Source organism: Phytophthora parasitica (genome assembly GCF_000247585.1).
Source record: "Phytophthora parasitica INRA-310 unplaced genomic scaffold supercont2.26, whole genome shotgun sequence".
NCBI lineage: Eukaryota > Oomycota > Peronosporomycetes > Peronosporales > Peronosporaceae > Phytophthora > Phytophthora nicotianae.
Window position 1 is genome coordinate 539,421 of NW_008649012.1, and position 10,621 is coordinate 550,041.

Here is a 10,621-nt window from a genome sequence, read left to right on the forward strand (position 1 = left end):
TGTCTCTTGTTGTGTTTCCTGATTGTTCCGAGATCCTCTATTTATGTTGAATAAACTAAAGAGCCCTGCAGATTCTGTAGGCTACGCCTAATAGAAACGTTGTCTGGTGGGCATCTTGGGCTAGTTGTTCTCAAACAGCGTTGTCTTAGATATCTTGGTTGTGTTTCCTTCAAAGTACCTTCGAAAACTTTCTAAAACTCCGTCAACACGTAGCGCCCTATTAAAATCCGTCGCACACGTCAACACGTAAAGAGTTGTTCTATATGATACTGCACCAAATGCATAGTTTTCAAACCGCTTGTATTTTAATTTAGTTTTTTTTATTTAAATAGAAATATTTAGAAGAGGTCTTTTATTCGGGATGGCATTTTTACAATCCATGGTCGGAAAAAATATTACAACTCAATATATTTGACACCATAAAACTGATATTATGGGCCGTATCCGTACAATAAAGAATGATGCAGCTAACCTATTGGAAATAAAAATGTAATCGGAGCTCTTGAACGAAACTTGAGGAATTTTTCAATACATCTATCGTTTTTTAAAAGAGATTTGGCGATACCAAACAACTATCGGGCACGATTTCTAGCAAAATTCACTAAGGAAGCGACGACAATGATATTATTTTATTCCAAGTGCTCGGGCCAAAGTATAATGATACTACGTAGTAGTATTATATGAAATGCATGTATGTTAGCTGACTACCTTTCCTTATTGCTTGCTAAACTGCACTAAATCAGCTCAATACGTCGAGCGTTTGAAATTTACATGTAGTCGTCTAATTATCGGTACGGGTAGTACAATTAACTGCAAGTAAGCAATTATTGTCCCACCGCTTCGTATAATACGCGGTGACATGACGGCCATGGTCACGCCAATACTCCCATTCAGCCCGCTCTTCGGCTGAAAGTCCTGGAAACAGATCCCTGGTCATCGCGTGATCATTTTCAGTATCGTGCAGCATCATCGATGCAGTCACTTGATCATAACGCAGACGCCTGTGGCCTCGTACAATTGACATCTTTCGACTAGGGTCGTTGCTGAAGACCACACGCTCTCCGAAAGGGACCTTCCGTTTAAGTGAGCGTCCAATACCGTTCTGCACAAAACCTCCTTCAGGCAGACCAGTTATATCGGCCAATGTGTTGAGAATATCGTACTGCTCAACAGCGTCTTCAATGATGAGACCAGCAGCATTTCCTAGTCGTCCTTCAGCAATAATAGCACCAGCAACACGCGTCACTGATTCTTCATGAGTATTCGTCACCTCAGCCTCAGGTGCCTGGCCGTGGTCGCCGACAATGACCACGATGGTGTCGTTGAGAATACCTTCCTTCTCCATACGGTCCATGAGTTTTCCTAGATGTAGGTCTGTGAAATGCCGCATTTCAAGGTAGTTCTTGATGTCTTTCGCATTCTTCTCCCCCTCATAAAGAGCCGAGAAGTCTGGTTTGTCAGCTTTCGCGTACCATTTCGGACGTGCTTTGAAAGGTGCATGACTGGAGATGGTGTAGTGCGTTACGAATAACGGCTTCTTGGACTCGCCGCTGGCTACTCTTATCTTTTGTAATTTCGTCTTTTCGATAAGCATGTCGCCTAGAAGTCGCAGATTGACATCATCATGAACACCCCATTTGAATGCGCGTTGCTCCTTGCCAAACCATTGGTCATGGGTAATCCCGAGTCGATTTTCTGCAATTAAAGCCATCTCCTTGGATTCCAGTACGACGTCGTAGCCATGAGCAGGTAGAAAAACGTTCCAGTTTTCAAAACGTGTCGGGCAACCAGTGGTGAAGAAATTCTCGTATCCCTTCGCTTTGAAGAGCTGTGGTAAGCCAGACAGCTTTGTCTTTTTCCTCCCACCAGTGATTCCAGTTCTCAGAGTGCTATCATACGGTACCTGTGCGAACAGTAGACTCTCCAGTGAACGGCTCGTTGGAGTACTAGACCAAACGTTACGGAGAGCAACCCCGCGCTTAGCCCACTTATCAAAATTCGGTGTGATAGTCATGTTGGTGCCCTTGAACAGGTTGGAAGGGTCTTCTTCGCCTACAAGGTAGCGCGAATCTCGGAACCGGAACGATTCAACTCCAATTACTAGAACGTTGGGTGGATTGTCCTCCGATACGTCGACATCAAACGCAAGGTCTCCGTAAAAACCTGTGGTACGTCGGTAAAGCGAATCGTCTCCAAACAACTCGTGCTTCTCTGTTGGATGGATAAAAGCCTCGACCCAAGGCTTGTCTCCCTTCATGTTCGTAAATGTGGCATCTGACGGAGTTGGCTGCAAAGCGTGGCCAAATAATTCATTGAGCGTCGCGTTCATACCAACGTAAGCAACCAGGGGGGAGCACACGCAACGTAACGCCACCACAGCAGTAGGAATGACAACGAGAACCGCGATAACGACAGCGACCCGTAAAGCGTGCTGGTAAATGAGCCGTTGGTAGGTGCGGTTTTCCTTGTCAGAGGAGACCTTCTTGATATCTTCGATTTCAGTAGTAACCTCAGTCTCGGTGCCTTCTTCGAGAGCTACTTCCACATACTTAAAACCCCTCGCAACTCTCGTAGTTGCCACTGTACCGCTTCGTGTATCAGTAATGAGATGCGCTGGATTCCAGTTTGTTAGGTCGGCCCAACTCGCCTTTGTTCGCACAGAAGCAAATACCGTACTGGCCATCACCATCAGAATCGTAGCCACAACGCCTCGTTGAATTTCTTCGGCCGAAATGGGGGCAGCACCGACAAATTCTTTCTCACTGATAGCCATTGTAACGAGATCGAAGGTGAAGCGCATCTCGCGATTAATCACGAGTACTAAGTCTACGACGAAAGGCGTCATCATTACGAAGAATAGTAACCATGACACTGTAAAAGTAGCGATATTTCCGATAGTTCTTGACGTCACACAGCTTTGTTGCCACCTCTTAGAATCAAAACGTCTGCTGACTGCGTGCTTGGCGGTGTCGAACAACCACAGCGTACATGTGAAGTAGGTCGTGCAGACGAAATCCTCCATAAATCCAAGCCCCAATGCTGCCATCTTGACGGCGTTGGTGCTGTCCCTGGGATTGCTGTACATCGCGGTCAATTCAGACAGCGCTACACACCGGCTTATCGAAAAGCAAAATAGCGAGAAAGCGTAGGTGAACAGCCATCCACTCCACGGACCCGACCAGAAACCAACAGCCAGGAGTGTATTTCTTGCCTGGGTAGTGTTCTTGGTATCCGTTCCGTCACAGTCGTTGTCTTCATCGTCATATGCAGTCGCTGAATTAGGAAAACGACACCGAGGTGATTGGTGATCGCCATTGTAAGCACAGTGGGGTCTTGTCACGCTCGCGGTGCTGAGCCATACCTTGCTCATTGCCTTGCTCATTGGTGCTTGTAAATCCTAGAATGCGGTCATCGGGAGCAAGCTGAATTACCTGGTACACATACAAAGGATTGCATTTGCGATCGGGAAGCCTGTGGAGCTCGAGCCTCGAATCGAGCTAGTTCTCGGTAAATCCTCCATGGTTGGAGCCTATCACGCCTCTGACGCAATGCGATCAGACGAAACCATACACGGGTTCATGTACCGTAATCTGGAGCGGGCACGTCATTTATGTTTATGATCTGCATAACGCTCTTGGATCGAGAACGTGATGCAGATCGTAGTTTTTTGCTATCCGTTAGAAATTTTAAGTAAAAAAAATCGACTGGTCTGAAGCGATTCGCATCAGACCAGTCGCTTCAAGCGAATCTGCTTGAGCCAGGCTCAAATTGAAAGCGATACCGTCCAACGTACATGGTCGGAATACATACCGTGTGTGGTCATTTGCATGAATATACTCCTCACTAACATCACACTGTCGTTATTCCAAACGTAGTATGATATGGTGGTGTAACAATATATCGTTGGTCACTTGGACGTCCCAGTGTCGGGTGAACTCGTGAATTGAAAACTGGTTTCGTCAATCATAAAGAGTAGCGTAGTCACTGTTCGTGTCCATTCTAGCGACGAAAGCATCGAGGCGCAAAACCAGCAGGAACAACGTGCAGCGTCTTCCGCGTTATTAATGGGGATCATATCGGACAAGGCTCAATGTGCAAAGACCGCTATCGGACCGAAAGCCATCTTTATCGACCATCATTAAGCCAGCTCGCCTCGTTTGACTGCAGGACACATGCGGCAGAGCGTGTCGACTCGGCTCTCTCAAGTTGGAGGTCATCTGCCTTTCAAGACCACACTTCGCACTATACTGCAGCAATCTATTTTTTGGGATACTGGTAGCCGTCATCTTCCAACCGATTGAAGGCATACATTCTACGCTTTAACAGTCCTCAATTAATTACTGGCATGCGTGAACACGGTTGCAACGTTCGAAGGATGATCAACTCAAATTCGACCGCGGTGGTTTTCGTGTTCGGCCTAAAAGCTGATTACGCGGCCAAAACAAGTTGAAGAATAACAAAATCTGGACTAAATTATAGTCCTCGAAAGTTCAACCAGACCATTTCGCGACTTTAGCCACCGAAACGACGTCATTCCGACTGCGCATCCGTCACCGCTCATGGCCTCCCGCGAGTCCTCGCCGCTGCTGCGGACGACCAGCGCGGCACTGAGTCCGTCGCAGAAGCTGTCAGCACCAACCGCCACCTCGGCATTGCCTCTGTCCACGCCCGTGCGTGCCCCCGGTCACACAGAGGAGGGGTCGGCCTTCTCGTCCTTCCTGGGACTTGCAACGACTATGACGGGAGCTTGCGTTTTGACTCTCCCGGGCGTCGTACAGGCCGTTGGACAGGTCCCCGCTCTGCTACTGTTTGCCATGAGTGCGTGGTTAGCCTTCCACGCCTGCGAGATACTCAGCGTGTGCTGTGACGCCGCCTGCGAGTTCTCATACGAGGCGCTGAGCTCCCGCCTCTTCGGTGCCGCCGGCGTCTGGGCTGTTCGACTGTTGACACTCGCACTGCTATTCGGTGCCATCGTGAGTTACATGGTCATCGCTATGGACCTGTTCGAGCCTTTCCTAGTGGACATCATGAGCCGCAGGACCATCAGCCTGGTCTTCATGCTCGTGGGCATCCCGCTCTGCCTTCCCGAGACCATCCATGAGCTCCGCTTCGCCAACATGTTAGTACTGCTGTGTCTGCTCTACATCCTCGTGGCGCTCGGTATCCGAACAGCTCAGAACGACCCCGAGTTTGCAGCGAAGATCCCGAGGAATCCAGCAGACGAGTTTAACTCAGAGCTCGCAGCACTCGCATACGCACTCCCCATCGTCACATTGAGTTTCGTGTGTCAACTCAATGTCCCGCGTGCTTACCAGGAGATCCACGACAAGACGCAGATGACACACGTGCACAAGGCGCTCGTGTGGTGGGGTCTCTTCATCTATCTTCTCTTCGCTTATCTGGGCTACGCGTGCTTCCACGGACAACCGCCAAGCGACATCCTGACGGGCTTTGACGCCAACGACACGCTCATCAACGGAGCTCGCCTAGCGCTGGGCATCAGCATGGTCTTGAAGACTCCCATGACGTTCCAACCGTTGCGTCAACTCGTGGAGATTTGCTGTCTAGGTCACGACCGAGAGAGTCTACCGTTCCGCACAGCCATCACTGTAGCCTTTTTGCTGGTCGCGCACTTGTTCTCGATGTCCTCACGCAACTTGGGCACCGTCATGGCGTTCGTCGGCTCTGTCGCAGGTAACGTCCTTGCACTCACAGTCCCTGGACTCTTCTTGTATGAGGTGTCACGTGGGTATCTCGTGGAGCGCGACGCCTTCTACTCCCCGCGTCTAGCGCTCATTTTTGCCTACGCTGGTGCCGTATTCGCAGCCGCCTCGCTCACATACCTTTCGTACAATGCACTCATTGGTTAATGTGTACACAAAGCTCTCGTCACTGTAACTTTTAGACGCAGGACAGAGCAACAAGAACACCAAAAGCAACACAATATCAAAGACTCCCGTTTTAAGTAAGTACCGTCACTTTGTTCCGTTTGTCGCCCATGAGTCTATTTCATGCCGCAGCCCATGAGCTTCTTGTTGAAGTTCTCACGTTCGTTGTGCTTTTTGCTCTTGAGGATCTTGACGGTGCAGCAAACAGCACAGAAGCGGCCTTCGTCCTTGTCTTTGAGCGTCGCATAGCTGCCGTCTGAGGTCGATTTGCGGATCTCCGACGCCTTCTGCGAGCAGTTCTTGCACACAGCACGACCACAGAGAGCGCAGTCTTTCAGAGGATCCAGCAGGCTCTTCGGGTTGCGGCAGATCTTGCAGCTGCCACGCACAATGTCCGAAGGAGCCACTTGCGAGCCCTCCGTCATGAAGGTAATGAGCTTCACCAGCAGCTTCTTGGGGATCGTGTCGCTCACCATGACGCCGTTGTGGTCCGGTACGTTGATAGAGGCTCCTCCCTGCACCAGCGCACCGCCGATTTCGCCCAGTTGACGCTCCACCGCCATGTGCAAGTACGTGGTGCCACTCACCAACTCGTTCAGCGTGGCACACGGGACTGGAGCACGGAGACCGGTAGGAGACGATGGAGATGAAGGTGTCGATGAAGACGAAGGGTTTTTCAGTTGCCGGAATTTATCGATGAAGAGTTTGGTGATGGTTGTAGGTGTCTCGGGCTTGGCTGTCATGATGTGGATGGCCAGTGGGGTCTGTCCGCGGACGTTCATGGCCGACGGATTGGCGCCCAAGTTGAGTAGGAGTTCCACCAGGTCCGGCGCATTAGATCGAGTACTACTGGCAGCGAAGTGCAGCGCCGTGTTGCAGTGTCGGTCGCCGGCGTTCAGGTGCTCGGAGAGTCGCGGGAGCTTGGCCAGAGCGCGCAGCACGTCGAAGTGGCCCTTCTTGGCGGCGATGTGCAGTGCGCTCTGCTGATTCTTACGGTCGCGCAGTGCTAAGATACCGGCTGATGACGTAACGCTGAAGCGACGAGCTCCAGCGGGCTCCACGTCGTCGTCCGGGCTCCACTCGGTGGAGGACGAATCGGAGCTCGAGTTGGTGCTGGTAGTTGAGCTTGTGCGTGACGGATCCTCCAGATCGTAGCCGTACTTCTGCAGCGTTGCAATGAGCAACTTGGCCTTAGCAGCTTCTTTCTCGTCCATTGTGCACAGTGCCTGTTGGTTGATTGTCCTATGTAAAAGTAGCTGCTGGTCTCAATGTGTCGGAGTTGGCGCCGATTGCAGACTAAGCACAAGAATAGCAGACACAGATTTAGAGGCGGCTCTGGTGAGGACAGGCAACAACCGACTTGACACGCGGATCAAAGTGGCAATTACCTGCTGCTTGGATGATCAGGAAGAGCCAGCGAAGAGGCCACGCACTCGCTGCAAGTTGCTTGGAGGCTTGCCTAGAATTTTTGGTAATGCCTCACGTGCCTCAAGAGCTATAAATATAGAGTGGACTTTGCTTCGTTAAGGGGGTAGGGATTATCCTTTAGAATGCCTGCCAGAATGTATTGTCAGACATCGCATCGCCTGCGTCAGTAACAGAAACAACATCGAAACGGAACCTCCTTGATTCAATAGATTTGATGAAACTGCTACGGGCTTCAAAGTGCGAATGCGACGGGTTTCGATTTCGATTGGTTGAAATGGATGTGACGAGCAAACGCTAAATTCCACAGCGTGACGACTGTGGGGTGTACCACGCCAAGAAAATCCGATCATGACGACGTTGTGGAGCTCGTCGTCCGAGGCAGCCTGGGTGGCGCTCTGGGCTCGCTACGACGAGGTGCTGCAGGCGCAGGTTTGTTTGATATTGCTCTATGGAAAGGATTTCAGTCGCCACCCACTGACATTTCCACCTCCAGAACAAGAGCGACCTGGCGACGCTGGATGCCTGGTATCTGGCCACTTTTCCGCCAATTGTACGGGCGCGTGGGCCTGAGCCGTACGTGACGCAACAGGAGCTGCAACACCTCATGGAATGGAAACTCAAGAAGGGAAAATGGTGCGTCTGCAGCTGATGGGTCCTCCGTTATATAGAAACCGCCTCTTGACTCGCTGCAATGTGTAGGCGACCACAGCTCATGAAATTCGTGTCGGGGTTGAGCGAGAGCGACGTCAAACAGGCCTCATTGAACGCGTTTAAGGAGCTCAAGAGCGGGGATCTACGCGCTGCTACAGATGCAGTATGTGTCCTGAAAGGGGTTCGTTACAGCCAATCTACTACTCTGTCTGTTCAAAGCCACAGCTGCTTCAGCTTTAGCTAACGTTGGAAACGCCATGGTGAATCATTCAGGTGGGACCGGCCACGGCGTCGGCAGTGCTGGCAGCGTACGATGAGAACGTGCCGTTCATGGCGGACGAAGCGTTGGAGGCGATCGCGGGTGCGGATCGTAAAGTCTGTCCTTCTCAGGAATAAGTTTTTTCGCTAACGGTTTTGGTGTCGCCTTGGTGTTCGGTTAAAGGCATTATTGGCCCGCGCAAGTACACGCTGCCGCACTTTCTGAGCTTCGCCGAGCAGTTACGCGCCAAGGCCAAGTGGCTGAACGAACAGCGAGCTGCAAACGACGACGAGAAAGCCGGAAACGCCGAATCGTGGACAGCACAGCGTGTGCAGTTGTGTCTTTATGCCGAGGCGCACGACGGAGCTGCAACTGGTTCCGTCCACAGCAAGATGAAGGCAACCTCTCCTGCTACGAAGCGGAAGCGTGATAAGTCCGTGACGCCACCATCTGCCAAGAAGAAAAACGAAAAACCACAGGAAGAGCCCGCGAAAGACCAAGATCAGTCACTACGCAGGTCACAGAGGAAGCGACAGCGTCCATCGGCCTAATCGTGAGCACAGCCATAGCCATAAATTAGTGAGATAATGTAGTAGTGCAGATATGGCAACTTCAACATGGTATCTTTCATTCATTTGGCCTTCCTGCGAGCTTGAGCAGTGCACCGATCTGAACTCTGACACAGCAACAGTTCCAGCGCTTCAGCGATCCTCGCCCAGCTCTCAGCATGGGCGATAGCCTCTGGTAGATAGCCAAACTTGCGCTTAATTTCGCCTCGCACGAGTCTCAAGTACTGACGCACCTCGCCTGCAACGAGACGCAACCGCGTTACCATGTCCTCTCGACGTTGTTGCTGCACAATCACCATGTTGTCTGCATCAGCTACTCGTTGCTGCAGTTGTTCGTGAGCGTCGCGTAGCTCTATCAGTTCACGAGCCTGTTTGGCATGCTGTTCAGCTAACTCTTCCGGTATACGACCGGCAGCCTGCACTTGCTCCTTTAATCGCTTCATCTCTTCGTACTGAGCTTCGTAATGTGAAGCCTTCTGCTGTTGTTGTGCGAATGATTGTGCCAAATGCTGCTGGAGCCACGATAGACACTTGGACGCCACTGCGTCCAGTCCCATCACTAAAGCAGCAGAGCCCAACGAGTCTGAGGACGATGAATCTGCATCGTCCGCTTCAGTTTCTGGCTTCCCAGGGTCCTGATTACCAATGGTAGTGCTAGGACTGTTGCTTGGGTTGTTTTCCTTGCTCTTCGTAGTCTCTGTTGAATTCTCCTTATTGCTTTTGCTCTTGCCATCCCCACTCTCATCAAGACTTTCTCGCATTGCTACAAGCCGCTCAAGGTGAAGACGAAATGACTCTCCCATGGCTGCGAGTTGCGCTTCAGCTTCGTCAGCTCGGCGATTACTGCGCTCGCTATGAAGCTTCAGCGCACCATTCTCACGCTTGAGCACCTCGATACGATGCTGAAGAGCCTCACGTTCTGTCTCCAACTCCGTTGTAGCTAGCTCAAGCGCGCCTCGGGATTTCAGTGAAGTTTCAACGGTGCGAAGTTGCTGTTGAAGTTGTTTTGCATGCTCAACCTCACGTGCAGCACGCCGACGAGCAGGCGCCATCGCAGCCATGTGAGCTATAGCCTTCTCTTTCCATCGCAGCAGCTCTCGAACCTCACTGTGAAGTCGCCGATTCTCTTCGCGCAAGAGGTAGTTCTCGTGTTGGAGCTGTTGCAAGGGCTCATAGGCCAGCAAGGCTTCTGCAGCTGCCATACTCTCGGGCTACTCTAAACTGACGAGGTGTCAGGTAGCTCGACGCGATGGTTTCCTTCGAACCGAAACAGCCGAGCAGAGGAACGGTTCTCTTTCAATGGGGAGTCAGACGACCGGTCACCTATTTGAAGTTGCTAGTTGAAGTCACCAGTAGTTTCGTCGCTTTGGAAAGTGATAGGGATTCGAGATGGTGCATAAGCTTCATCTTCATAGACAGCGACACCTTGTCTTGGCAATCCACTAATAAAGGGAATAAGCGAGAGAAATTCACGCGATGATCTTAACGCTCTGATTCTCAAGCAGCAGTTCTCGTCAAACAACACCAACGCGTCGTCTCCTCTCACGACTTCATTGCACTCATCGGCTTTGTTCTTCCACAGAGACAGCTTCATGATCTGCTTCAGTTTGTCACGTCGAGTATCTGAGCTGCTCTCCTGGTCAACCGACCGTCTGCAGCAGTCTCCACGGTCACTCTTGCACTTACTCCCGCTATCTTCCAGTACTAAACTGTGTTAGTAGAGTCATGTTCCGGTTCATACCACAGCTGCAACACTTGTTGCGTTGCCTGCTACTGCGAGAACCGGTTGAGGACCAAGAATGTTCGCTATGACTTCAGCTGTGTTG

At 51.0% G+C, this 10,621-nt stretch overlaps 5 protein-coding genes across 8 annotated transcripts; 2 read left to right on the top strand and 3 right to left on the bottom strand.

Moving 5' to 3' along the window:
• Window positions 1–686: 686 nt before the first annotated feature.
• On the bottom strand, window positions 687–3,536 carry PPTG_11169 (hypothetical protein). The gene has a single exon (XM_008907450.1). The coding sequence runs from the start codon at window positions 3,380–3,382 to the stop codon at window positions 782–784; it is 2,601 nt and encodes an 866-aa protein (XP_008905698.1). The 5' UTR covers window positions 3,383–3,536; the 3' UTR covers window positions 687–781.
• A 701-nt stretch (window positions 3,537–4,237) lies between these two features.
• PPTG_11171 (hypothetical protein) lies at window positions 4,238–7,385 on the bottom strand. The gene is made up of 2 exons (XM_008907451.1): window positions 7,277–7,385; window positions 4,238–7,184 (listed from the first exon to the last, which is right to left on the bottom strand). Exon 2 carries the CDS (start codon window positions 7,100–7,102, stop codon window positions 6,005–6,007), a length of 1,098 nt encoding a protein of 365 aa, XP_008905699.1. The 5' UTR covers window positions 7,103–7,184; window positions 7,277–7,385; the 3' UTR covers window positions 4,238–6,004.
• On the top strand, window positions 4,508–6,123 carry PPTG_11170 (hypothetical protein). The gene is made up of 2 exons (XM_008907452.1): window positions 4,508–5,965; window positions 6,074–6,123. Exon 1 carries the CDS (start codon window positions 4,560–4,562, stop codon window positions 5,868–5,870), a length of 1,311 nt encoding a protein of 436 aa, XP_008905700.1. The 5' UTR covers window positions 4,508–4,559; the 3' UTR covers window positions 5,871–5,965; window positions 6,074–6,123.
• A 232-nt stretch (window positions 7,386–7,617) lies between the features above and the next one.
• On the top strand, window positions 7,618–8,871 carry PPTG_11172 (hypothetical protein). 4 transcript variants are annotated; one of them, XM_008907453.1, is made up of 5 exons: window positions 7,618–7,745; window positions 7,810–7,949; window positions 8,016–8,148; window positions 8,241–8,328; window positions 8,410–8,871. In XM_008907453.1, the coding sequence occupies exons 1-5, from the start codon at window positions 7,665–7,667 to the stop codon at window positions 8,775–8,777; spliced, it is 810 nt and encodes a 269-aa protein (XP_008905701.1). In that variant the 5' UTR covers window positions 7,618–7,664; the 3' UTR covers window positions 8,778–8,871. The 4 variants fall into 4 exon arrangements, with proteins under 4 accessions (XP_008905701.1, XP_008905702.1, XP_008905704.1 ...); XM_008907454.1 differs by having other exon boundaries at window positions 7,618–7,949; XM_008907456.1 differs by having other exon boundaries at window positions 7,810–8,148.
• On the bottom strand, window positions 8,753–10,621 carry PPTG_11173 (hypothetical protein). Its single transcript, XM_008907457.1, has one exon. The coding sequence runs from the start codon at window positions 9,995–9,997 to the stop codon at window positions 8,858–8,860; it is 1,140 nt and encodes a 379-aa protein (XP_008905705.1). The 5' UTR covers window positions 9,998–10,621; the 3' UTR covers window positions 8,753–8,857.